General features: G+C 43.9%; 1 protein-coding gene across 17 annotated transcripts in view; it reads left to right on the forward strand.

The window, feature by feature from the left end:
* Nucleotides 1–656: 656 nt before the first annotated feature.
* Nucleotides 657–26,932, forward strand: part of nid2a (nidogen 2a (osteonidogen)) — a 41,186-nt gene continuing 14,910 nt past the window's right edge. For all 17 annotated transcript variants that reach the window (XM_037091199.1, XM_037091207.1, XM_037091205.1 and 14 more), the window contains exons 1-19: nt 657–752; nt 3,774–4,191; nt 5,641–5,826; nt 6,084–6,200; nt 13,672–13,773; nt 13,889–14,028; nt 14,383–14,515; nt 14,602–14,877; nt 15,405–15,516; nt 17,336–17,375; nt 17,683–17,792; nt 17,877–18,010; nt 18,091–18,202; nt 18,588–18,788; nt 18,869–19,099; nt 23,878–24,024; nt 24,832–24,960; nt 26,277–26,402; nt 26,742–26,872. In XM_037091199.1, the coding sequence (XP_036947094.1) occupies nt 3,985–4,191; nt 5,641–5,826; nt 6,084–6,200; nt 13,672–13,773; nt 13,889–14,028; nt 14,383–14,515; nt 14,602–14,877; nt 15,405–15,516; nt 17,336–17,375; nt 17,683–17,792; nt 17,877–18,010; nt 18,091–18,202; nt 18,588–18,788; nt 18,869–19,099; nt 23,878–24,024; nt 24,832–24,960; nt 26,277–26,402; nt 26,742–26,872 (2,634 nt within the window). In that variant the 5' untranslated portion in view covers nt 657–752; nt 3,774–3,984. The remainder of the gene's footprint in view (nt 753–3,773; nt 4,192–5,640; nt 5,827–6,083; nt 6,201–13,671; nt 13,774–13,888; nt 14,029–14,382; nt 14,516–14,601; nt 14,878–15,404; nt 15,517–17,335; nt 17,376–17,682; nt 17,793–17,876; nt 18,011–18,090; nt 18,203–18,587; nt 18,789–18,868; nt 19,100–23,877; nt 24,025–24,831; nt 24,961–26,276; nt 26,403–26,741; nt 26,873–26,932) is intronic.

A 26,932-nucleotide genomic window follows, 5' to 3' on the forward strand; every position in this document is an offset into this window, starting at 1 on the left:
TGTGAGTGGACGTATGTGTGTGTGTGCCGTGGACCAGAACATTCAAAGTATCTGCAGTGAAAGAGGTGCGTTGGGTGTGCTGTGCGTCTGTCAGTGTGGAGATTGCATGCTGTCCTCCCGGGTTTCCCCCCACAATCATATGGATTTGAGGCCTTAATTTCCCAGTGGGGTTCTGGGATATGGTTGTTTGTCTTTCTGGTCTTTCCTCGTGAGCCGGCGACATATCCGGCATATCACATGTCTTCTATTATAATTTGCTGGTGATCCAAGAAGCTGAAGGGTGAATCAACAAATGACTAACAGTCAGGTGTGACCATCTCACATTTATCTGTTTTTCTTTGCAGGGCCGTGCCACGCTATTGACGATTCGGTGCAGCAAGGATGCTGTCAATGATAAAGGCACGATCCGAACATCTGCTCATCTTTAGCGCCATAGCTCTCAGAAATGCCATAATGCACTGAAATGTTTCCCTAATTACATTTTTTAAGAATAGAATAACTGCCAAACAGGATTCTGTAGGCTGAAAGCCCCGATAGGACGGCCGCTTGAGTGCTTTTATTCAGGTCCATTAACATGACATATTGCCATCATGCCATCGCTGCTTCCTTTCTCACTCCCTCTCCCTCCTTCTGTCTATGCTCGTCTCTGTTTCTGCAGACTTCTGTGCCCCCCCTCCTCCAGAATGAGCTCAGCCACTTTAATATTGCCTCACCCTGAGGTCCTTCAGCTGATGCGGTGTTGGACTTAAGATGTAAGTAAGCCATGTAAACATTTTACAGCCAGACGTTGTAAAGTTCTCTGTGTTATTTTTAGTTTGGGCAGCAGGAATCCTCTCCTGCACACCTCTCCTTTCTGCCTTGTCTCTCCTTCTTTTCTTTTCTCTCTCTCTCCCTTTCTTTCTGTAGTTCACTCTCTCCATTGAGGTCTCTCTGTCTCTGTCTCCTTTTACCCTTTGCTCTATTTTTGCTTCCTCCCAAGCAGAGGCCTTGTCCTCTGCCCTTAATGTCACCAAAATACCTTTACCAATTTCCTTTCCTTTTTTCACTTCCTTTCTTCTTGTCTCCTGTCACTTGTTTTCTGTTATTCATTTCCTTTCCTTTCCTTTCCTTTCCTTTCCTTTCCTTTCCTTTCCTTTCCTTTCTTCTTCTTGCATCTCATTTCCTGTCATCTCCTTTACTTTTCTTTCATTTCTGCTCTTTTGCTTTCCTTACTTCCCCCTTCCCCATCATCCATCTTTTCTTTTTGCCTTTCATTTCCTGTCATTGCCCCCTCTGTCCTCCCCTTTTTTCCTCTCTTATGCTTTCCTTTCCTTTTCCTTCCTCAAATCTCCTCTATGTCTTTTGTTTCCTTCCATTTCGTGTTTTCTTTCTTCTGCTCTTTCCCTGTACTTTGTCCATCTTTTACTTCCCTCTAATGTCCTTCCTTTCCTTTCCTTTCCTTTCCTTTCCTTTCCTTTCCTTTCCTTTCCTTTCCTTTCCTTTCCTTTCCTTTCCTTCCCTTTCCTTCCCTTTCCTTCCCAGCCCAAAGCACAGCCACACAGTGGGACTTTAGAGGAGCAATTGTTTAGATGATTGTCCCTCAGTGACTTTATTGCATATTAAAGCACTATTACATCCACTTAGAATAAAGTCTTCCAGATGACAGTTTTAAACAGAATCAGACAAGCAGCCAGTTCAGTGAGAATCTCTGTGAGGAATCCAGATTTGTGAAGCTCCCTGATCCACCCCTGAGTCGGTATCGATCTGGATGATGAGAGAAAATACCATCTTAAGTCTGTCGGCACTCTTTATATTTAGAAGCAATTCAATTATTGATCAAAGTCTTAATCCACAAATCCTCTGCTCAGCTCTGCTGGTAAACAGCCTTTGTTGAGGGCCTGGCACCAGTTAAAGTGCTGAGAAGAGCTGGATGTATTGTTAGTCTGTCTCCGCACACACAAGCGCACATGTGTGTGTGCGTGTGTGTGTGTGCTCCATCCTGCTAATGGTCCTTGTCTGAATCATTGATGAGTTCATTGATTTTTGTGAATATCTGATGTCACCAATCAAGGCAGTCCGTCAGTCAGGGGCCTGTGATTACACACTGCGACACTGACAGACATCAACAGAGCAGTTCACACTTCAGAATTTCAGGCCATGGTGGTTGGAGCGCAGTTATCTGAATACAGATACAGTATCAGATTAGATGAGGGCGTGATAGATGAGCTGGCTGAAGGTGAAACCAAGAGTGATCATTGAATACATGTCAGACTGCAGAATATAAAATGGGCTTTAGCCACGTGCACAAATTAAAGCATTATTTAAGATCTGACAAACCAAATGAATGAAATGAAAAGAAGTTTGTAGTCACCTTGTTGTACTAAAGCATCTCAGCCTTGTCTTTGCCTCCACCTACAGGTTCCTCTGGGTAAGTACAAGAGACATCCATGACTACACAGCATTTATTGATCAGCTCTTGGGGGCATTTTCAATTGATAAAATGCCTCTTTTTTCCCACTTCTCTTCCTCCTCACACAGTCTGTTGTAAACAACAGTGCGCTTGTAATTACCTTTCCACTCCTGTGGATATAAAGAGTGGAAAGTATTCAGACTCATTCCACACTTGTCTGTTAAACATTTCGTTTGAAGTGGATGACACAGTCACACATAAAGACGAGGCACTGACACATCATTTGGTACAGACACCTGTATAATCACACTGTGTAGAGGAGCTGGTCCAGGCACTGTCTTCTGAGGAGCACTGTGGGCTTAACAAGGAAAAGATGCAAGTGATGGAAATGGGATATACCGTATGTAGACAGGAAGGATCTCAGTCGGGACAGTGATGAAGAATCTAATGGTTACGATGAGAGCCTCAGAAGTCTTCTGCAGAGTTGGGACCACCATCTCAAAAGCACTCCATGCTCCTTTTGGTAGAGTGGACAGAGGGAAGCTTCACCTTAGTGAAAGGCAAATGGCAACACACCCTGAGTTCACCATAAGGACACAGGAATGCGACTCTCTGGCACTGCATCCGCTGAACTCATCACCTGCTGTGGCAGCCTTGAATGTTCCAGCCAAAGCCTTGACCTAAAGTTGATCATACAAACAACAGAAAAGCATCAGATACTCAAATTTAAGCAGTATGGCGAGAGTGATGATTTCTCTGCATGTATTTCTTAGTAACATTATTTTTTTAAATGGCTGAGTGCATGTTGAATGCTGCAGTACATTGTTGCAGCCACAAGGGGGCGAGCAAGGTTAAGTATTTTAAAGTATGTATGTCCTTGAAGCGAAAAGTAAGACGTAAGTAAGATGTAATAGGTGGTTATGCCACGTCACAAGTATGATTGAAGTTTATTCAATAAAAAAATTTAGAGATCAAGATATACAATTAAATACACTGATGATACAAATGCCTTACTGTCCTTAGATGGAAACATTAACTACAGATATATTTACTTAAATCTGGACTTCTTCAGTGATTTTAGTGCATTATTATAAAGTCTGTATAATATGTCTTTAGATTAAAAGAAGGCTAGTCCTTATGCGTTTATCAGGCCTATCTGGATAAATGCCTGTCGAAGAAATTCAAACTATCTAGGAATGTTAAGCGGTTTCTCTCTGTTTGTGTGTGTGTGTGTGTGTGTGTGTGTGTGTGTGTGTGTGTGTTGAAATTACACAATGTCTTTTTTTTTTTTTTTTTTTTTTTACATTGTTGTGAAACAGATTGAGTTACATCCGGATTAAAAAAAAAAACCTCTCTATTTGTCTTTTTCTCTAATACGAGCCAGATGTTCTACCTCCAGCGCCGGGGACCTGCTGTCACTCAGCGCGCCTCTGACCAATGAGAGCGCGCCCTGGCTCCTCCCTCCCGCCCTCCCCTGCAGAGAGTACCCTCGGCTCGGTCGCTGCGGAGAGGAGGAGAGCTCTCCTTCCTTGCTTCCCCTCTCGGTCCATCCGCAACCTCAGTCCCCGCTGCTCCTCTCAGCCCCGGCTCTAACCATGGAGAGAGGGCGACTGCTGGCCGTGTGTGTGCTCTGCTGGAGCTGCAGCGTGTGTGTGGTTACAGCCATCCAGAGGGCTGACATGTTCCCTTACGGCTCTCTGAGCGGAGATATGATCCTGGCGGAGGGCGACGATGAGACCTCCAGAGTGCTGTCCCTGCCTAGACCCATGTACTTCTACGAGTCCCTCTTCTCCCAGCTCTATGTGAGTACCGCTCCATCCAGGCTCCTCTGCATGTTTGATACTGACCGTGGGAGAGCGGAGCAGTTGTCTCCAGTTGACTTGGTGCAGGTGATGTTTGCAGCTGTTGGATGAGCTCCACAGGCTGCGTTTAATGGAGCGAGTGATTAACCTGGTTGAGTGGGAAAAAGAAGCACCGCTGGGCTCTGTGGAGTGACCGCAAGTTTGTCATTTCAACAAACGCTCCAGTTTTTAAAAAAAACATCAATTATCTGACACTCACCTGTTGAGTCAACAGACTGTGAAATTGTGTTGGAAATAACTTTAAGCTCAATTCATGTGAACCATTCATGTGGGAGTGTTTCGTTTATTTAGGCAATAGTTGCAATATTACATAAAAAAAACAAACCTCTATTACAAGTAAAAGTAATGGATGAGATGAATAACTGATTTGTAACCGTAACTTATGATGGAGAAAGGCCCTTGCCAGTGTTACATAATTGTATCACTGGACAGTAACTTTACTCTAAGTACGGAGTAAATACTAGTATTTCCTTTTTATGCAGCTTTATACTCATACTTCTCTATAATTCAAAGAGAAATCTGGCACTTTTTACTCCTTTTTTATTTATTCCACAACATAAGTTACAATAAAATCAACATTTATTTTGATGTAATATGACAGATAAAGTAATGAAAAGTAGTCCTACCTTCACCAGCTGCAACATCACAGTGATGCTTACACTTTAATTCATAGTTAGTACAAATATTCATATAATACATTTGACTCTGAACTGGGCCAGTCTGCATGATGAGTACTTTTACTTCTACACTGATTGTTAAAGATCTGAGTATGAAGCACAACTGTATTTTTATTATGTTATAGTTAAAAGTCTTGCATTCAAAATCATACATATGCAGAAGTATGTTCACCAAAATGTACCCCAAGTACCTGGTCTGCTCTGATTGGTCAGCTCACACACGCCTGAGCCAGCCTCACTCACATTGTCTCTGACGTGTTTTCAGCTTCCCGTTAACTTCACGTCTACTGTGAATATAGGCTTCAGTTGAGTGACATGGTGACATAATGATGTCACGAAGTAACAGAACTCAAGCCAACTTTACGGACGAGGTGTAAACTTTCATGAGACCCTTACAGGACGCGATGAAGGGAATGCACATCATCAGTGTTTGTTTCTAGTGGATAGTCAGGGACCAGGGATCCTTGAAGGAGCCCCAGAGATCCTTGAGGAGGTTCCAGTGGTTTATGAGGGGAGTCTTGGGGTTCATTATGTGGTCTCTGGGGTCCATGAGGGGTTCCAGCAGTGCCTGAGGAGGTTCCAGTGGTTAACGAGGGGATACGGGTTCATTAGGAGGTTCCACCCTCGGTTCATGGTGGTATTCCAGATATTTCTCGGAGGATTCAAGGTTTTCATGGTGGGTTATTCAGCTGCCGATTGTTTCTGTCCCCAGGTGGCTACCAACGGTATCGTGTCAGCGCAGGATCTGCCCATGGAAAAGCAGTATGTGGACGACGGCTTCCCGACGGATTTCCCTGTGGTGGCTCCCTTTCTGGCTGACATCGACACCAGTGGAGGACGTGGACAGATCTACTACAGGGTGACCGAGACACCCAGCGTGCTCAACAGAGTGGCCCAGGTGTGTTCACCCACTGCGACAAGAATCACAATTAGTTTGATCATTGATCGAATTCAGACTTTTGTTTGGAAAAGCTTGAAATGGCATGTTTGAGATGAAAACTTTTTTTGCACTCTGCTTAACCACAGATCTGGATTCTCCCCTTTTTCCAGTTTGTCATCCATTAGTTCACTCCGTTGTATTTTCCATCTTTCCTTTTTTTATTGTCTCCTCCTCTCTCCTCCCTCATTCATTCATTCACTCATCTGCTCACCCAGGAAGTACATCGAGGGTTCCCAGATGCCAGATTCACCCCCACGCATGTTGTGGTCGCTACGTGGGAGAACGTCGCAGCATATGAGGAGCCAACACGGACCAGCGGACCGTCAAACAAGGTAAGATGGATGGAGGGTTTTTCAGGGCGCTGCCTCCAGGCCTCATCCTATTGATTTACGAATGAGGGGGGTCCACATTATCGTCGCGTTTAAACAGCCCGAACGTCCCTCACAAGTGTGTGTTGGTTCCCGTGAGAGACAATCCGAAATTCCTGGAAGATGTGCATCACTTGTAATCAGCCTGGGGTGGGGGGTCTATTTGTAATTCCTCTTCGCCTCCTAATCTGCCTCTTAACCTTTTCAGGGGGTCAGAGGTCATCTTTAAAGGTCATCAAAATGCCCCCTCTCCCCACTCGTTATCCCCTCCTCCAATTCACTCGCAGGTAGACCCAAACATGCCTCGACCGTTCACGCTCACATGCTCTGTTGGACATCATCTCCCTCCCTGTTGGTCAGTCAGTTACCAGTTAAAAATGAGCTTTACCATTGAAGACCTTATTTCCAGTAGCCCAGATTCAACTCAGTGATGATTCAGAGTTGCTAGCATACTTACATATTTAAGAAAATACACAGACACCTCGGAACTCCTAGTATTGTTCTTTGTGTCCCTTTGATTCGGGGGAAATACGTGCTGTAGGTTTTGAAACAACAGATAGCATCATTTGTTTTTAGGAGCATCTTTTTTTATGATTTCTAAGCTGATTTTTCTATATTTATTCACGATGGAATGTCAAAGTGTTGAAATCTGAGTGAGTTGTGACTAGAAATTGTGTAGCAAACTGTGGCAATATGGCCTCTTTAGGGCTTTCAGACCACCGGCGTGCACCTGTCCCTTTAACCTCAAACAGTGTCGTTGTGTCACATCTCTCCCGCGAGCCTCTGGTGAGGCACGCCTTACCCCCAAGAGTAGGGTAACACTATATTTTACATGTCCATAATTTTCTAGGAATTTTCCTGGAAAGAAACATGCAATTTGGCACTAATTATAGGGAAAAATCTGAATTTTGTGGCAAAAAAAACCTGACCTCAGGTCATTATTCACGTTTTGCTACAATCTGTCCATATTTGTTGAGTTGTTTGCTTTCTTGTAGACACATGTGGATGTTCAGATAACCTGCTGTGCAAATAAACAAAAGTCTGGGGTAACTGGAGGATTAAAGGGCCAATCCAACTATCAAGTTTTACACTTCAGTGAAAAAGGTGCACTCACATGAGACAAATTAACAAAGAATGGTCAATATTGCAGCAGAGGCCATGATATTTGAATTTTCAGCCTCTATTAGGGGTACAAAAGTGCTGGATCCTACATTTCCCACAATGCAACTCAGTAGCATCTTGCATTAGGCTTTCCCTGCCTCATAAGTGCCTTTTAAACTTCACATCCCCAGTTTGTAACACAAGTTTTCTGTAAAAAACATTAAGATTCAAGCTGATGATGCTAACTGAGACAACCCTGGTGATATCACGACAACATCGTCAGGACTATTCAACTTTGAAATCCCTTTAATTTGAAGTGTTCCAATTAAACATTGTATCTATTTTAGCAGCACATAAAGTGACACCTAGAGGAGCACTAGAGGCTTTGTGTAAGCTAATCTCTGGGAAAGACTCCAAAGTCAAGCCAGGCCTACTGAACTTATCGATCAAACAAACAGTGCTTTGTTGTTCCTGGTTTGGAGCATGTGGGATGGAGGGACGAAGGGAGTGGCAGATTTTTCGGAAAGAAATGCCAGGAGATCTCTCCGTTTCATCTGCTTGTCCTCTTTCTTTCCCTCTCGTAGTCTGTTTGCTCTTATGCCTCCTTCTTTCTTCCTGATTGATCAAAAGCTAAAATAGTCCGGTGGGGATTCGCTGCATTAAGCCTCTTGAATATTTGGATGAAGTCTATCTGCTGTTGACTAAACGCTGATTAGAGTCCACTTCTTAGCGTGCAAAATGTTTTACATATGCGTTTTCTTGTTTAAAGGGTCTGTGTGGCTTGTCAGATCGGCGCAGTCGGGGTCCAGGGTTGGGATTTGCTTCAGTGGGTCTTTCTCCGGATTGATAGCATCTTCCTTTGAAGTGATTAGCCAGAGGTGCTGGGTGGGGTGCGTTGGGGGTAGAGTGGTATGTGTGTGTGAACTGATTAACCTGAGGTGTGTGTTTGTCGGGATGTGTGTTAAGGGGCCGACCGGGTGGGGTAGTGTTTTTTGGGGCGGGGGGGAGGGGACAGACTGTGTGGTGTTTGGGGGCCCCGGATGCGGATATGAGAAAAGGCGGCGAGGGAAGAAAAAACAGGAAGACAGAGGAGAGAAAGTTCACATCATAAAAAGTGCGGTTGTGTTTTCCATGAAATTAGTCATAAAGAGGTTATTACGGTAATTGGGAAGTAATTGCTTCTCTTGAAAGCTTAAACACACACTCAGTTGTATCTTTTACCGTGTCGCCCGATTTTGCTAATGACCAGAGCCATTTACACAGAAAATCTGGCCTTATGTACGCTGATGTTTTAAGAAAGTGTTGACCGGGGTTCGCTTTAAGGAGCATGATGCTAATCCTTCTTCACGCGAGGATACCTGTCATGTTGGTGGATGCTTTTAGCACAGTTTATCTTCCACTCCCACGAATGGCTGCAGAATGCATCACCCAAGTGATGCAAGTTGGTGAACATATTGAATATTATGTTGACGTTAGCGTTCAGCAAAAGTATGGCATGCTAAGTTTAGCACAGTCTTGTTCAGATGTTTTACAATGTTTTTATCATGATATCTCAAAGTTGGAACAAAAAACAAAATAGTTGTTTGTTTTTTTTTACGAAAAATATATACTAAAGTTGACCAAATTTCTCAACTGAAGAATATTCTCTGATTGAATGCATGGGCAAGTTGGGGTACATGATATTAAAAAAAAAAGCTTGATGAGAAAAATGGCACCGGTTGCACATCTGTCCTCAAGTTCCCTTCCCGAGAGCGTTCCTGTACATGAGCAGCAGTTTGAAGTGGAATGTGAATTTACATTCGACCACAGTAGACCACCACCCCCCTCCCTCAAGCTCTCTTCAAAGCCAGAAAGCAAAGTAGGGTGAACAGCATATTACATGTCTGCTGCGTGAAGGTCAGATGGGGCCGAATGAATGAATAAATGGACTCCTCTGTTGGATGTGGCCCTGGCCTTTCACATCGCACTCTTTGCCTACCTTCCTCTCCTGCGCTCTGTCTTTCTTCTTCTCTGAAGCACAATAGGAACTATTGTTTCTATTGGTGTTATTTGTTGTTTCTGGGGGGGGGGGGCCTTGCAGTGACACAGGAGGCATCCTTTGAAATATGTGCATCCTAGTTCAAGGGAGAGTCATACTGGACCTCAGCTTTCATAATATGTTATTCTGTCCTTATCACTGAGCCTGTCTGTGCTGTAAAGACACCTTGTAGCTGCAGAGCTCCATAATAGCCACCTGACTACAACAGTCAGTGGCACTGAGACTTGGGATTTCGGCGGATTTACTAATTACTAGCACGGTGCTCTGGCTTGTAGTTGCGGCAAAGACGTTCATGTTCACTAACCTTTCAGGATCTAAGAAAAGCAGCCATGGTTTTACCCGCCATGTGTTCTCGAGTTCATCAAAAGAGTTTTTTGAAAGGCTCTCATAAGCCCTGAAGTTGTACAATTTCCTCCAGCTTTAGACAAGCAGGGAATCCTTTTGAGTACGGCTGAAGTTATAACAGTGAAGTCTCCACAAGAAAATGGCGAAATACTGCTTACACTGATCCTGGCCACAAGCCTGGGCTGTGTTTGTATGTGTGTGTGTGTTTTAGTGTGTGGTGTGCCAGTTCCCACGCTGTAGGCAGTTCCGTTTGTAGCACTCTGGTAAGGCTGGCAACTGGACTGCAGCTGCTCTCTGTCTCTCTCCTCCGCCTGCTTGCAGCTGTGCTGCGGCCGATGAGCTCAAAAAACGGCAACCAACAAACAAGTGTAGCAAACTCATCCCGGGCTCCCTCGGTCTCCGTCTCTCTCCTCCCCGGGATGTTCCAGGCCATCCCCAGTGGGATCCAGCTCTGGAAGTAATAACATGATTCAGAACATTTGTCACAGAACGTTGAGTCACTTATTGGAAACATCGCCAAGATGAGAAGACAGCTAAAGTCTCTTCAGCTTAAGTTATGCAAGGCAGAGTAGACTAAACTATGCAAAGACAGTCAACTATCTCAGTAAATAAATACATCTAAACAAGACTTGTTTGGATTTGAATTAAGCACAAAATAAATCCCACACAACACCTGGTACTCGTTGCTTCAGATGCTGTAAGCGGTACACATTGCACGCTTTCAAACGTTATGTCGGCTTAAAAAAAAAAAAAGGTTTGCAACGCCTTGGAAGCACGCTCGACGGCAATAAAAAGTTCTGTCTGTGTTTGTCAAAAATTATGAAGTGTTGAAAACAAGTCTATAAAAACCCACGCTGCTTGCACAAGAAAGCACATACCTCGCCGTACATTTGTAAGGTAATGTAATGGTTTCTACATTTTAGGAATTATTTTTCTTGCTCAGAGATTAATAAGAAAATTGATGCCACTTCGATGTGTGTATGCGAAATAGGTAGTAAAGTAAAGTAAGGACTGACTGTGTTTAGCTTTGCTTAGCATAAAGACTGGAAACTGGAGAAAAATAAACCTACCAGCACCTCTAAAGCTCGCTATTAAACATTTCATCTAGATGGTTTGATCAATGAAGAAGTGTCAGTATTTTCCTGGAGCCTCTGCTAAACCTCCACCTCCTGGATTGGGCGAAGGTTAAATTTTCCAACTCGAAGTCACAGCACGGACCGGCTTATTTTAATTAAATGACACTCCCACGCCGCCGTGCAAGCCTGCAGCATTTTGGCTGCACAGCTGGATCTGGTGTGAACGCAGCCTAACCCCGACCCTGAAACCTGACATTGCCGTATCAAACAGACTGCTGTATTCTGACTGAAGCTGTTAGGTATTTCCAGACTTTCCACCCCCCCACTGTGCAGCAGACAAATGTAGCAGACTGATGATGTTACAGTCGGGACAACCCTTGACAGCAAACGTTTGTCGGCCCCGGAGACAATTAGCGCCCGTGCGTGTGTCTAGTCGGCGCGAGGAGTGTGAGGACACTTTAAAAAAAAAAAAAAAAGGTGTGACAAAAAGCCTGCAGGGAGGTCGAGGGTATGTGTGTATTTTGTGTGTGTGTGTGTGTGTGGGTGGGTGGGATTGTCAGAGCACACACTCACATCCACACTGAGCACCGCGGTCTCTGAAAGCCTTTGATGTGTGTCGGCCGCAATTTGTTGTCTTCCAGCTGTGAGTCTGTAAAACACACCAGGACAACTCCACACACAGAGACAGAGTCAGACAGGCGAGTGACCACACAGATGGAGGAGGGACGGAAAAGAGGGAACAGATTAAAAGACATTTTTAGGATATATCCTTAGGTAGAATCCATTTTTTTAGGCTAAGCTAAGTTACTGGCTGCTTGATGTAGTGTTATAATTTCTGCCAAAATGGAAGTGGGAACAATATTTTCATTGAACTCTCATCAAAAGAGCGAACATAAATCTATGCGTACTACAAGCCTATATGCAGTGTCACTAGGGTTTATCATCTGGGGACCATGACACAGTAGAAAACGTCATGGCAACTCACCCGAAAGTTGCTGAGAAATTTCAGTCGGACTCAAAAAAGCACGCACTAACTGCACATCACATGTGGACACAGATGCATAAATCTATGAAAGGAACACAAACGCTGTCATATCGATGGGAAACGGGGGGATTTAAAGGAAAACACGCCGACTCACATCTTCTTTTGTTGACTCAACTTTTCATATCTGTTTGGACGGAAGCCTCACCTCTTTTCTAGCCTCACCATATTTCTCCCATTGTAAACCAGACCTATGGCCTCTCCTCTAACTCTAACTCTGCCGACCCCCCACTCGCCTCCCTTCATCTCTCTATCTGTCCATGCTTATCTCTACATCCCCTCCCCTCTCATCTTCTCTCTCCTCGGGAATAGAAGGAGCTCCTTGCGGTAGAGAAAGCCTAGACTTTTTTTGCAGGGACGTGAAGGGCAAAGAAAATGCAGATTCCCCTCTCGCAGCTCCGACTTGTTCTTCCTCGAAGAGAGGAAAAAAAAGAAAAGACCCCCTCCTCACTAATTACATAGAGCCTGGAGGCTACAAAGTCCTTCCCCCGCCCACAAACAGCAAGATAGTTTAAAGATGTTGATGTAAACAATTAGGAACACACACATACATTCACATGGGATGACTATAGGTGGTGGTGATGGTGGTGGGGGGGACATCTGTGCTGGCGTGCACATGCTTGTGTACGTGTGCTCAAAGCCCCATGTCTCACGCTGTAACGGCGTCTGGTTTGAATGCTGTAACGTCGTCGTGAAAGATGTCCAGACACACAGGAAGACAGCTGTGGAGATCAACATCTGGGCTGGGGGTTGAGACACAGAGGTGTGTGTGTGTACAGATAATCTGACTCCGTCCCAAAGGAAAACAACACGGGATCACTCGCAGTCTTTCCCCTCATTCACCAAATCTGTGTTTTTTCAACTGTGGTTTTGGGAGGCAGAGTGGGTTCGGTTGTTCCTCCACGTACGCGGAGGAAATAAATTCATCAGGCTCTCTGTTGAGAAAATAAGCTCGGGGTCGGAAAAAGTGCCTTGATTTAGTCCGGTCGTTGAATTCATCCCAATTTGCTCTAGAATAGGTGTTTGGAAGCCCGCATACTCAGGGTCAGTGTGTGTCAGTAATTAGCCGTGGTCGCGGAAGGAGGAGGAGGAGGAGGAGGAGGGTGAGAACTCTAAACCGGAATCCCAGCTCGAGCGAGAGATGAGAGGGGAAGAGGAGGAGACCGGTGGGGGGAGGTGAGGTGCGAGGAGAGGTGTGAAGTTTAAATATGAGGAGTGAGTGTTAGAATAATTTGAGGGTGGTTGAGCTGGGCTGACCCTGGACACGCGGGAGGTGACCTCATCCGTCTGACGCGAGCAGAGCTGAAAATTAGATTACTACATATTTCTCTGCCATCAGGGAAGGAAAATAAAAGCTTATCTAATACTTATCCGTGGCTTGCTTATAAAGAGAATAATTGAAAACCTTATAGGGAAATGTTCAACTTTCTTAGAATCAAAGATTAAATCAAGACTGTGCTGAACAGCGACCCCTGTGGCCACAAGTGGTAATAACAGTATGGTGGTACATAGACAAATGCATATCTCGTCTTTCAGAAGTCTCCCTTTTGCTGAAACTATACTAAGTTTAAACTATGACATAAAATTAGCAATGTAAAAATGTAGGAGCACGTGTCAAAATACACTTGTAAACCCTAAACAGGTGACGTGTGTGTGTGTGTGTGTGTGTGTGTGTGTGTGTGTGTGTGTGTGTGTGTGTGTGTGTGTGTGTTGATTACTATGTTCACCAGAAAATCTAACATTTGCAGAGGACTGTATTCTAACCACTGTTGTCAGAGGTTGATTTAAGATTTGTTGCTGTCTCAAACTGACTTTCTCTTCTTCTCTCTTCAGTTCAACACTTTCCAGGCAGTCATCGGCTATGACGAGGTCGACTCATACGTTCTCTTCCTCTACCCTGAAGGTGGTCTGAACTTCTTCGGGACTCGACCTAAGGTAAACTGCCTGCACAGCGTGCTCCTGCAGACCTGCGGGTCCTATCTCATAGCTATTCGACGGTACATGAGGAAAATGGTTTTCTCATTTTTTTTTCCACTTTCTCTCCTTGTAGGAGTCATATAATGTTGAGATAGAGCTCCCCGCTAGAGTTGGCTTCAGCAGAGGAGAAGTCACGTATCTGATCTTCTCCCGAACTGAGGGGCCTCACTACAGCGTCACCAGCGATGAGCAGAGCGTTAAAAACCTCTACCAGTAAGTAAAAAAGTTAGCAACACACCTGTAATGCTAGCTTTAATTGATTACGGTACTTTAGTAAAAACGTGTTTTATAGTGAGAGTGTTAAAAAGATATCAGGTTTTGCTAGCCATTAAACCGACACTGTACAAACACAAAGTAGATTTGGGAACAAGCTGAAAAAAGCAGTTCACATTCACTTTTGTTTTAGAGCCTTTCACCTTTATGCAAGTAGACATTCCTGCGCCGCGTGTCGTTGCAGTGCAGAAAATCACAGATGTTATTAATACATTGCAAACGATAGAAACCCGTGAGGTTGGAAATGTACAGTCTGGCCTGTGAGCTCACGCTGACTGGTTTCTTGCTCTCCAGGGTTGGTAATACAGGAATTCCAGGTGTTTGGCTTTTCCACACCGGGAACCGTTACTCTTTCGACAACATTGTTCCTGCGTCGGTCGGTGGTCTCCTTGCCACTCCACCAACTCGAGGACATGGCCTCTCCCTGGTAATTTTGTTTAATCGTTATCTATAGCTAATAATTGTTCTGTGCTGCAGAACTTTCTCTGACACCTCCATGGTTTGTGCCTCTAGGACACCACGACCCCCGAGTACTCCGAGTTTGAGGAATACCCAGACAACACTTTTGATCCTGACAGCCAGGATGAAGAAGATGACTACCCTCTGACAGGCGGAGACCCTGAGTTCCAGCCAGCACCTGCCGGTGACCACTCAGAGCCCCCTCAACCAGCAAGTCCTGACGCTCCCTCCCCACCTTCAGAGGATGTTCCTCACAGCGCGCAGCCATCAAACAGGCAGTATGCTCCCCCCAATGCTCCAGAAGCAGCACCAGAGGAACAGCAACCACAGGTAACACTTTAACCTCCCTGCAGAATAAATCACATTGGCAAATGTAATGTCCTGTATTATTTTATGTAATTAAAGATGCTTTCAAAATAGTCTAGTATCAGGTTTATACTCACATGTCGATGCTGTTTTTCCAACCAAAAGCACGTCAACTGCAAACATTGCCGAGCAGCACTCTGTGGCAATCTCTTCAAATTCTCTAGAAAAATACCACTTATTGTAGTGGACATTTAAAAAAAAAAAGGAATTTCAAGTGGCAGTGCTGTCTGTCTGTGTGGAGAGTTTTGTAATTGTAAATTCTGTGGTCATAATGGAACGCTGGTTTGGAGACAGCATAGGGGTGTCAAAACGCTGGCACGGCTCCAATCACAATCCCCCTACATATTGTTTACAGTATGGAAAGCATGCATAGATCATGGCTGATTGGATTATGGCATCTGGAGAGAGTTATAAAAAAGTATTGTCTTTGCTTTCAGTGACAACATGAAAAACACATTTGAAGTTTAACATGGCCTTCTCCGTCTCTGTAGGTTCCTCTGGAGGTGGTGGACGTCTACCCCCCTCACCGAAATGAACCACCACTCTCCCCCGGGGGTCACGTGGTCAGCGTGGATGAAGACGATGTTGATTTTGACACAGGAGGTAGGATGCGAACCGTGTGTGTATGTGTGTATTAATATGTATATAAATGCCTTTTTAACTTCTGAAAGGACGCTCACTTTGAGACGCAGGAGGGTAACATTACCTCGCCCTCTGCAGCGGAGCAGCTCCGCAGCTGGCAGTACAATACTGCCGTTGTGCCGAGCAGCTCCCAGGTGTGTGAGTGTGAGTGTGTGTGTGTGTGTGTGTGTGTCCAGTACTCCCACCCTTGCAACTGCTCCCACAGGCTTTTGCTGTAAATAAGAATGTGTTCTCAGTCAGCCTGCCTGGTTACATAAGGGTCAGAGAGTCTTTTGGGGGGGAAAAAAAATGTTCATCTCAGCTCAGTCCAGAGTGATGAAATGCTATTTTTCACAGAAGATGCATAGAGATATGTCATCAACACAACAGGAATTAGACCAATCCCTCATTTAGTGCTCATTTTGAAGTCTATTTCTGAGATTTAATACACCTTAAGGGGGATATGTCTGAAGAAAGTGTGTTTACATATACAGTTGTGTGGGCGTGTGCATTTTCCAAAGGTCAAATTTTCAAAGTCTGAGAAAAAGCATAATTTTCCATCTTACACGCCTACATCATCATATCAGTATTGTGGGTTTCCCTTGATAGAATTATTTAAAGCACAGAGTGTGTGTGTGTGTGTGTGTGTGTGTGTGTGCTGAGTCTGAGAATTTACCCTGACATCCTGTGTTCATCTCTGTTCTTGTGTGTGTGTGTGTGTGTGTGTGTGTGTGTGTGTGTGTGTGTGTGTGTGTGTGTGTGTGTGTGTGGGTGTGAGATGCCCCTGTAGGCTGACAGAATGCTGCATTTCTATCCCAAATCAGCCATTTACCACAGGGACAAATACAGAGAAAAAGCAAAGCACTCACTTGTTGACAGTTGCTTCCTTTAAGAGACATTCATGGTTTCAGTGGTTTTGAAACGCTCTGCTCAACTTGTAATGCTGACTGTGCAGTTTTTTTCTGTTTGTTCCAAATAAATTAAGAGCAGAGTGCATCACTTCCTGTGTGTCAGAGGATTTTCTCAGAAAAGAGCCATCATCTCTTGGTGTTACAACAGTTCATGTAAAAGCTTCTCGGACTTACATATACTGTAGATACAGTGTACATAACTTTATGTTCTATATACATCTACTTTATCAGTTCATTGTGAATTGTTCCTTCAGTGTTTAGACTTATGAAATACTGTTTTATGGTATTTCAGATGCTTTTAGGGATCATGAAGTGGCAGTGAATGTGTGTGTCTTTGTGAGTGTGTGCATGTGAGTCAGTGGGTGTGGGAGGTGGGACCGCAACAGCTGGTTTCTCTCCAAATACTGCCTTGACATATGTGTTTTCGAGTGTGTGTTCGGTGTGTGTATACGTCTCCCTGGATCTCGTCCACCTTCTTATTCTTCCTGCCCATCTGTACTATGGAAACAACCTCCAATGGTCTCTATTTAAACTCGAATGTCTGTACGATCTAAGTACTGCAATCAAAAGCAAGATGTCTTTTGAGTGGTTAAGCAAAGCAACCCAAGGTCAACACCACTTTAACATCTTCCAATGCATTATTTCCAAATAATCTGAAGTTTTAATTGAGATAGATGACGGTGAAAGCTGTAGAAATACAATAGAAGGAAAATGGATAAAACATGGATTAACATTGCAAACGACAGTCCTCGTCTGCGTGTATGCCTTACTCTGTTTTTTCTAATTGTCATTTTGCTAAGATCTTTGATAAGAGACATCAGGATGTTGAGTTAATATTAAATATATTGTATATGTAAATGATAATGATAATTATTTCCCCTCTCTCTCAGTGATCCAGTACACTACAGAGAATAAGGAAACATGTGCCAGGTATGTGACCAGATAACACGATTAAACCTGCTGTTGCCTATGTAGGAAATGTACATTCTGTCTATTTGTTGTGTTTTTGATTGTTTTACTTAGGGACTATATGCACTGAATGCGATGTATGTGGTGGGAAACTTGAAAAAATAAATAAAAAGAGTTAAACAAACATTAGGTCCTCGGCAGTACTACTGCTTAGTGTCTCCAGAGGGACTTGTGCAAAATCTGATCAAATGCCTAAGTGATGTCACGTGAGTCGGTGTTGTACTGCAGCATTAAACACGTTTTTATTTGCTCTCTCTTGTCACCCTAGATTCCAGCAGCAGTGCTCCCAGAATGCCTTTTGCTCCGACTACGCCACAGGCTACTGCTGTCATTGTCGACCAGGCTTCTATGGAAACGGGCGCCACTGCCTACCTGAAGGTCAGAGCAGCCCCGATTAATGAGTAATAATCTCTTTCAAAGTTGAAGTAGTTTTTTTGTGTAATCCTTATGTGGCTCCCTCAGGTGCTCCACAGCGTGTCAGCGGTAAGGTGAGCGGAACAGTGACGGTGGGTTCCACTCCAGTGGATCTGAACAACATTGATCTCCATGCCTACATCGTGGTGGGAGATGGGAGAGCGTACACAGCCATCAGTGAGGTAGGAGTCGAAAGAAATACATGTCAGTATGTTATTTTTACTTTCTTGTAGAACTTGATCACAAATGTTCTTCTTCTCAGGTACCTGAGCCAGTGGGCTGGGCTCTGATGCCAGTTGCACCAATAGGAGAGCTGTTTGGATGGCTGTTCGCTCTGGAGCTGCCCAATAGCCGAGCAGGATTCAAAATCACAGGTAAATTGAGTGTGAGTGCATTGCCTGATGATGTTACGTTGCCTTGTACATTCTGACTCATGAGCACATCTGTCGAGGGAACTCCTCTGCAGTCTGTGTGTGTGTGTGTGTGTGTTCATGTTTTCTGTCTCCAAGCCAGCTGTATGCTCTCCAGGGACGTGATGTGATATCAGGCTTCCACCTCCCCTCTCTAATAGGAAGCAGCTGTTTGTGTGTATATATGTGTGTGTGTGTGTGCGTGTGTTCTTTACAGATGTAACCACTGCAGACATTCCACTTTTTATGATATGTAACTGCAGCACCTTTGGTGTGTCTGCAGTAATCTGGAAAGTACTCTATAAATAGAAGAAGTGATTAATTGATTGATCGACTGATTTCCTACCAGGTGCTGAGTTTACTCGTCGTGCAGAGGTGATCTTCTACCCAGGCAACCAGCGCCTGTCAATCATCCAGACGGGCCGCGGCCTTGACGACCATAACCACCTCACCGTTGACACCGAACTCAGCGGCAGCGTTCCTTTCCTGCCCCCTGGAGCTGAAGTCGCCATGGATCCCTTCAAGGAGATCTACCAGTACTACCCATCTGGTAACCACAACAACCATAAAAGTCAAAACTGTTTAACGACTGTTTCGTCCGTTTGCCTTAAAACTTCTCTCGTTCTCCAGTTGCCACCTCCACCTCTGTGAGGGAGTACTCAGTTGTGTCTGCAGATCGAGGTTCTGAGTCCTTCTCCTTCCAGCTCAAACACAACATTACCTACCGTGACTGTCGTCATGACAGCCACACCGCCGCCCTGGAGACGCTGCAGATCACCATGGAGAGGGTATTTGTGATGTACGTCAAAGAGGAGCGTATTCTGAGATACGCTATCACCAACAAGATCAGCCCAGTCGGAGGTGAGTCAAACCAGGATTAGAGGCAGATATCAGGCTTTCATTACAAAGCAGATGTGGTGTCGTCAGTCAGAGTGATATTTACAAATTGTACTCACCAGAAAAATGACAACACTTGAAATGTTTTATGGGGATTAAAATGTTTATGTTGGCATCGTAATTATGACGATAGCAAAGAAGGAAGTTAGGTGACGTAGTATAAAGATTGAGAATGTTGTGAGGAGGAAGTTGGGATGGATGGGTTAGACACGGGACTTTGACTCAGGAGACCACTGAAAGTGTCCCGAATGAAACTAACGTCAAAGATGACTTATTTTAACTTGCTTATGTAAGTTATTTTACAAAACTTACATCACCCAAACCTGTCACAGTTGATCAAAAAAGGACCCAAACGCAGACATGGAGGCAGGCAGGTTGAACATCAGAAAGTACGCTTTTGTAATGACAGCTGAAGTCCAAGGACTAAAAAATGCAAAAAAAAAAATCTGAAAACCCAAAGGTTATAAAAAAAAACGAGGCTAGACCATAAAACTAACAAATCCCGATCACACTGAATACACAAGGAACACAGAGAAACAGGAGACGCAGGATGATGACAGATGAGCCAACGAAGAGTAAAGCAAAAAACACAAATACACAAGAGCTAATGGAACACAGCTGTACCCAGAAAAAGGGAAGGAAAACAGACAAATGTGAGAAGTAGAAACATTAGGAAAGCCTTCTAAGTTGTACATCACCAGATCATTTCTCTGGTCATCAATCTGAAAAATATATGATGGCTGATGTCTTCCTCAAATGAAAGGCTAACATCAGCGAATTATATCAAGGACTGAGCAGTTGAGTGACTCCCTAAATCCATTCCAGACCATCACTGTCAATCTTTAAGTGGATGATCACGCTGAAGGCGTTGAAAACGTGAGGTTTTCTGTTCCAGAGCCACAGCTAGCATCCAGACCACCTCGTAATTGTTGTAGCGCTGCCACAGAAACCTCTGCCAAGCCACAAGGTTTGACAGGGCTCAGATTTAAACACACATGCAGAAAGCTGAGGGTTCGTTATATGTAAAACCATAGAAAACAGTGTTAAAAGGACCTGTGTTACCTCTGCTGTTTGGTTCATGTCTACTCGAGGCTGCACTCACAAAACACTACTGTCTTTAAGGATTGTTGTAACCACAATTTGCGTCACAGCTGGCTTTAGATATTGGTCCACAATTGGCATTTATGACTTGAACCTGGACAAGTGTTGACGTCGTCTTGTAGAGTGAGCTGGCCAGGCAGTTAAAGCTGAGAGCAGGCCAGCGCCATTCAATAAAGTCCAAGAATGAGGGAAACAAATAAAGTGGGGAGAAACTGTCTGTCTCATTCTTGGGTTTGTTGTCTGAAAGTACATTGTGATACAAGAACACAAAACCAAAACCACAAAAGTTAATGGCCAATGAAGATTTTGTACCAGTGTGTACCAATCCATCTTCAGCAGATTTTTTTAGATTCAAGGTCTCTTTACCTTTAATTTTGTTTGACCCTGCGTCATCTGTTCTCATCTGTTCACCAGATACCAGCAGAATACCTGCACAAATATGGCAATGTGTATTGAAACACAGCATGGACATGTGTCATGTTCTGTTTCTGTCAACACACGGTGGTCATGCTCGCTTTACCCTCTCTGATGAAAGCCAGATAGTGACAGAGAGAGACAGGAGACCTCAAAAGATGGAGAGGAAGAGGAAGAGGTTAAGAGAGAGAGAGAGGTTGGGTTTTTGAATCCAGACCAAGATTCTGTCATTTAAACGTCAACACATTGATTAAAAAGGTTATGATGACACATCTCACACACGCACACGCACACACACTGATACCATAGAGCACAGCTGGAAGAGCTTTCGGGGATCAGGGGTTTTGTAAACACGGGTTAAGTGGTGTGTGTGTGTCTATGTGTGTGTGTGTGTGTGTGTGTGTGTGTGTGTGTGTGTGTGTGTGCATTCAAGGGTCTTACACTCTCTGGGAAATAATATCCCAGCCAATGACAGATTTTCTAGCGGGGGGGTTGCTGGGCAGAATAGCTGCCCACTGATGTCATGAGAATCAGAGATTGCAGGCGAAGTTCAGACACTGAACTGATCGCTTGCCTCACCTTCACATGGAGACAATGAAGGTTTAATCCACTCTTATTGTTTCGTACTATACATCCTGACCTGTCTTATTGGTCACACTGTTGAGCCAATAATTTAGCAGTTTACTTTTTAAGCAATTTAGATTATGGCATCTACTTGTTGCGTGTGATTTAAATGAAAAAATCAAGTATTTATATCATCACTCAAAACTGTAATCAAAATGTATTATTGGGTGCTTCAAAATTAGATTCTGGTGCACCTGAATGAGAAAGTTGGAAAATCAGTCTGGATCCCTGTAAATTAAGTAATAGATTTGATCTCAAATCCTTTCTTTGTCAAAGATTTGATTTGATTAGGAAGCAACGTGTGGATTAATATAACACATAGCCTCCTTGTGAAAGTCAATATCCTTCTGCATGTCATGGAGCATAATTCAAGGTTTCTTCCTCAAGGTTTATTTTTAAGATTTAAAGGGTACTCCAGCTCGCTACAGTCGTGGGACTTGTGAGGGCCAAATTTAAAAAAGCGTTCTTGTTGCTGTTCTGTTCTGTGAAGACACCTCAAAAGCTGTGTCCTGCAATACCCATAATGCACCTCATTATCATTTTTGATTTCACCCTCCTAAAACACACATAGAGTGTGACATAATTCTGTGTTCAGGAGGGAATTACTCCACTATACCTTTTGTAGTTTACCTTTTAAGGTAAGCCAACTCAAGATAACCTTGATTACAGCCGTGTTGTTGTCTCTGTTGACTTGAGAAACCTCCCCCTAAGCTACTGAAGACATTTTACAACTGTTTTCATTGGCTGAACAGTTCTCTCCTTGAACTGACCTTTATGTGTAAAATTGTTGAAGTGCCCCTTTAAAGTGCTGGCGTTAAGCTCCAGGATCTATCAGTCAAACTTTATGTTGTGGATTGTCTTTTACCCTCATGCGTTCTTCCTGAAGGCCTGCTGACGCTGCTTTCATCCCTTCAAACATCACGCTCTCCTAAATGTCGGCTCATTTGTCAGTAAAAGTCAGTAATGACAGATGATGATACAGATAATTTTGTGTTGCACCCAGTGTGGTTGATTGGATTTCAAGAGTAACCCATGCCATCTTGACACGGTTATGGCTACGCCTCTGTAAAACCAGTCTAGTTTGTGTGTGTGTGTGTGTGTGTATAGGAGTTGTGTAAAGAGCAACAGGTGGGAAACTGCAGTCGTTGCTTTGATGGTGTGTAGTGCATCTCTCTCTGTCTCTCTGACTCCCTCTTTTCTCTTTCCCTCTTTCTCTCTCTCTCTCTCTCCCTCTTTCTCTCTCTCTCTCTCTCTCTCCCTCTCTCTCTCTCTCTCTCTCTCTCTCTCTCCCTCTTTCTCTCTCTCTCTCTCTCCCTCTCTCTCTCTCCCTCTCTAATTACCACTCCGTCTTTTCTCTCATCCACATGTATCTCGCTCTCTCATCTCCCCGTCTTCCCGGCCACATTCAGGACTTTGAAGAGTCTCTCTTTCTCTTTGATAATGAGCCACAGTTGGCCTCCGGCTCTAGGAGATGGAAGCAATCTGTGCCTAATGTGTGTGTGTGCGTGTGTGTGTGTGATTTTGTTTAGGTGTTAGCGTGTATATGTAGTTTTTTTAACATGGACAATGCCCCTTATTTTAAAGAAAAAGCATTAAAAGCAGATATTAGTGATGGGATTTCTTTTCTTTTGGTTGGTTTGGTTAAACCTAAAAAATGTCAATATTGGAAAGTATTTCTATCGTGAAGTGAAATAGTTCTCCAGGGAAAAGTCAAACATACACTTTTCTTCAAGACATTGTAAGAGCATTATTTAAACAACAGGACCACCATTTGTCTTGTAAACCGAAATTAATTAACAGAGTTTCAGTGGTTCAGTCAGTTATGCTCAGTTTGTAAAGGGTCAGGATTTGCAGCTCGAGCCCCGCTGTGCCACCCCCCATCCTGGTGTATGCACTGGGGAACATATTGAAGTAGAGAAGCACTTAATTTATCGAAGTCTTTACATTCTTTTCTAATGATTTCCCATGGGTTCCTTCTTTCTTCTTTTCTTCTGTCTTTTTCCATAAAATCAGTCTGAGGTTTGTTGTGTAAATATTCTTGTGTGTCTGAGCTGTACGTTGGTATGAGGAAACCCCCGAACACACATCCGCTCACTCATCCCTCTGTCTGTCTCTCTCATGCATATGTGTGTCTAACCTCATCCATATGTCGACGATTGAGAGCATGAAGGGAGTCACTTCCTAGGAGGAAACCGTCCCTATGGGAACTTGTCTGGAGTGATTTTACATGTGTGTTTGGTTAGGCTGTCCTGTAATCATCGCTCTAATCATTGGAGTTTTACTGCCGAATAATCCACATCTTAATTTATCTTAATTCAGGACAGTTTGAAGCGTCGCTAGTGTGCGCAGCTGTGCAGTAGATCTTCCTTGACAAGTCTCTCTGCAACCACATGTTATACCTTAGTGTCAGTGCTCTTTATCTCATCTCTATTTGTGCTGCTGAAACTGAAAATAGACTGTCTGTGATCACAACTGTGATTGTGCAAAAGTTTGCGAGGGTCTGCTTATTTTAGATCTTTGGTGATAGTACTTCCGTATGTTTTTTACATCATTTTAATGTTTCTTTCTCATGTCATTTAATCCGTCTCTGCTCTTCTCTGCAGTTGAGCCAACCAGTCCGGAGCTGGTCAACCCTTGCTATGCTGGAACCCATGACTGCGACACCACGGCTCAGTGTATCCCGCTGGAGGGACAGGCCTTCCAGTGCCAGTGTGCTACTGGCTACAGAGGGGATGGACGCAACTGTTATGGTACGAACACGCAAGTACATATACACTGTCCAAGACGTCTTCCTGGATATACTGTCGTGACAATGTATGTGCATTTCAGAGTGCTTCGCTGTGCTTTGTTTAGTCTATATGCGCGCCCCCCCCCCCCCCCCTCCCCACAAACACATGTAAGTTAAAGACAGTTCAAGGTGATGTGTCTGTGTTTCATCAACATCTGTCCATCCAGTGTAGACAGGTCAAGTACAGGCAATCATCTGTCCCACTTCTCTTCTCTTCTCTTCTCTTCTCTTCTCTTCTCTTCTCTTCTCTTCTCTTCTCTTCTCTTCTCTTCTCTTCTCTTCTCTTCTCTTCTCTTCTCTTCTTCATCCCACCCTGCCCTCTCTCCTTCTCCTCCTCCTCCTCCAGTTAATTCTCTAGTTAATAGGGACATGCAGTGCTCTAAGCTGGTGCGTGGCCTGTCATTAGCCCAGCAGCAGGTCGTTCTCTCCTGCTGACAGCACTAGGAAAGCCCCAGGCCCTGGCTTAGTTCCCATGATTTGGGCCTCAGTGTGTCTCTCTGGTCACATCATCTGTGTGTGGTTTTTGTTCTGTAAGTTGCAAAATACATTCAAAAATGCAGTCAAGACTCCAGGTGTGGGGTTACGTGCTATAGTAACACGAACAAGCTGGCACACAATGTATAGATAAAAGCACCAGTAATGACCTTTAATTACAGCTTTAACACTCAGAGACACATGCAGCAGGCGACACGTAGATCAAGGATTCCTGGTTTACAGGCTCATGAGTTCATATAAAAACCTCACTTTCTCTCCTCTTCTGTCCCTGCAGATATAGATGAGTGTGCTGAGGGCTTGTCTTCATGTGGCGCTCACGCTCAGTGCATGAACCTGCCTGGGAGCCATCGCTGCCAGTGCCAGAGTGGCTTCGAGTTTGGCTTCGACGGGCGTACCTGCGTTGGTGAGTTGCAATGAGAGAAATATACTGAACATGTGCTGATGACGTGGGTTTTAGTTTCTCCAAGATCAAAATTGACTCCAGAGTCTTTAGCCACACTTGAAACTATGAGGCTGTATCGCTCGGTGCTTTGAGCTACATCAGCAGCATCATTTTGTATTGTGTCAGCTTTGATTGTACTGCTGCTCAACTGTGCTCTGAGTGTGAGTGTATATACCAGCAGTTGGGACGATTTAGAGAAGAGATTGGAGTGGATGAATAGGTTAAGGCGTCTTTTTAGTACTTTAAAGTTCCCAAAGCAGGATCACCTAACCCCCCCCCCTTTCTTTGCTTTGTGTGTCTGTTGTTTCAAGGCATGTTTCAACACCTGCTAATTCTTCTCTAAATGAATAACAAGCCCATTGTAGTGGTTTGCCTTTGAGCTCAGCTTCATGACACTCCATCATTTGACTGAAAACACTACATCAACAAGGATATCATTAAAAGCCGCTAAAATAAAGGCTTTGCCTCACAAAAACGTCAACTACAACGACTAAACGTGCTACTCTGTGTTGAATCAAGCTGTGTCAGCCTGTCCTGCATTTACTGTAATTATGATAAATGTAATGCTCCTCACATGCAAATAAAAAAGGAGCAATAACAGCAATCATGTCATTCTCCAGTCTTCACCACATGAGAGATATTTTGCTGCATGTTCCAAAATGAGCTGAATATTTTGGAAGAGACCCACATACTTGTCCGAGCGCAAGCATAACATTTCTTCCACAACAGTAACGCACAGCTGCAAAAGTAAGGAAACACAGCGAGAGGGGAGGATGGGTGACAAATGTGAGGGTGGGAACGAGAGGACTAATGTGAGAAGGAGCAGGGTGAGATAAGGCAGGAGAGGGGGGTGAAAGTGAAAGACAAATGGAGCAATGACACAATGTGTGTTTTGCTTTGGAATGTGTGGAGGAGAGAGGTCCTGCCGGCATGTATGTTGGTGTGTGTGTGTGTGTGTGTGTGTGCGCGCACGTGTCCTCCTTTCACCCATCAGTATGAACTCCTGATGAACCTCCTTTAAATCCTCCCCACCTCCCTCTTTGACAGATAATGTTACACTTTACATAAAGCCTTGAATTTATCCAAAACCTCAAACCATACACTGATAAGATACAGTACAACTGAACTGAATAATTTCCATCCAGCCGCCAAATATCATTTTTTATATATCAGTATAGATATGTGGCGATAGTATATATTTCTTTCCAAATTCCAGTCTGAGGTGTTTCACCATTTATGGTTGTTACATTTTTTTCCTGGCTCTTCTATTTTCTCAGATATAGACGAGTGCAGCTCCTCTCCATGTCACATCAGCGCCAGATGTATCAACGGACTGGGTTCCTTCCAGTGTCAGTGCCAGGCTGGGTTCTATGGCGATGGTTTCTACTGTTCCCAGCAGGAAGGTCTGTAGAATTACCACCTAAGTCATGCACAGTGATGGAATGTGACTAAATACATTTACTCAAGTACATATTTGAGTTACTTGTTCTTTCCATTTTATGCTACTCAATATTTCCACAACATTTTAGAGGCACATTGTACTTTTTAATCCACAACATTTATTTGATTATTTTAAGATTACATAGATTATATACACACGTAAATGTAGTTCACTTTTACTTACTTCTTTTGATACTTGATGATTCTAATTTCACTTCCAATAACACAAAGAAAATACATATGAAAATACAAATACAATGTTATTAATAACAAAAGGTCTTTTTTCAATAATTTGTTGACAGGACAGACAGTTCGCCCAAAGAGCCAGTGTGAGCAGCACAGAGACAGTCTTCAGAGTGGTGGTGATGGTCGTCCAAGTGTTGGAGCTTTCATCCCTCAGTGCGACTCCGACGGACGGTACCGACTACTGCAGGTGAGCACTGACTGGTGTTGAAGTGCATGGCTGAGTGATGTCCTGGGTTATGTGATGTAA

Source organism: Acanthopagrus latus, chromosome 24 (assembly GCF_904848185.1).
Source record: "Acanthopagrus latus isolate v.2019 chromosome 24, fAcaLat1.1, whole genome shotgun sequence".
Classification (NCBI taxonomy): Eukaryota; Metazoa; Chordata; class Actinopteri; order Spariformes; family Sparidae; genus Acanthopagrus; species Acanthopagrus latus.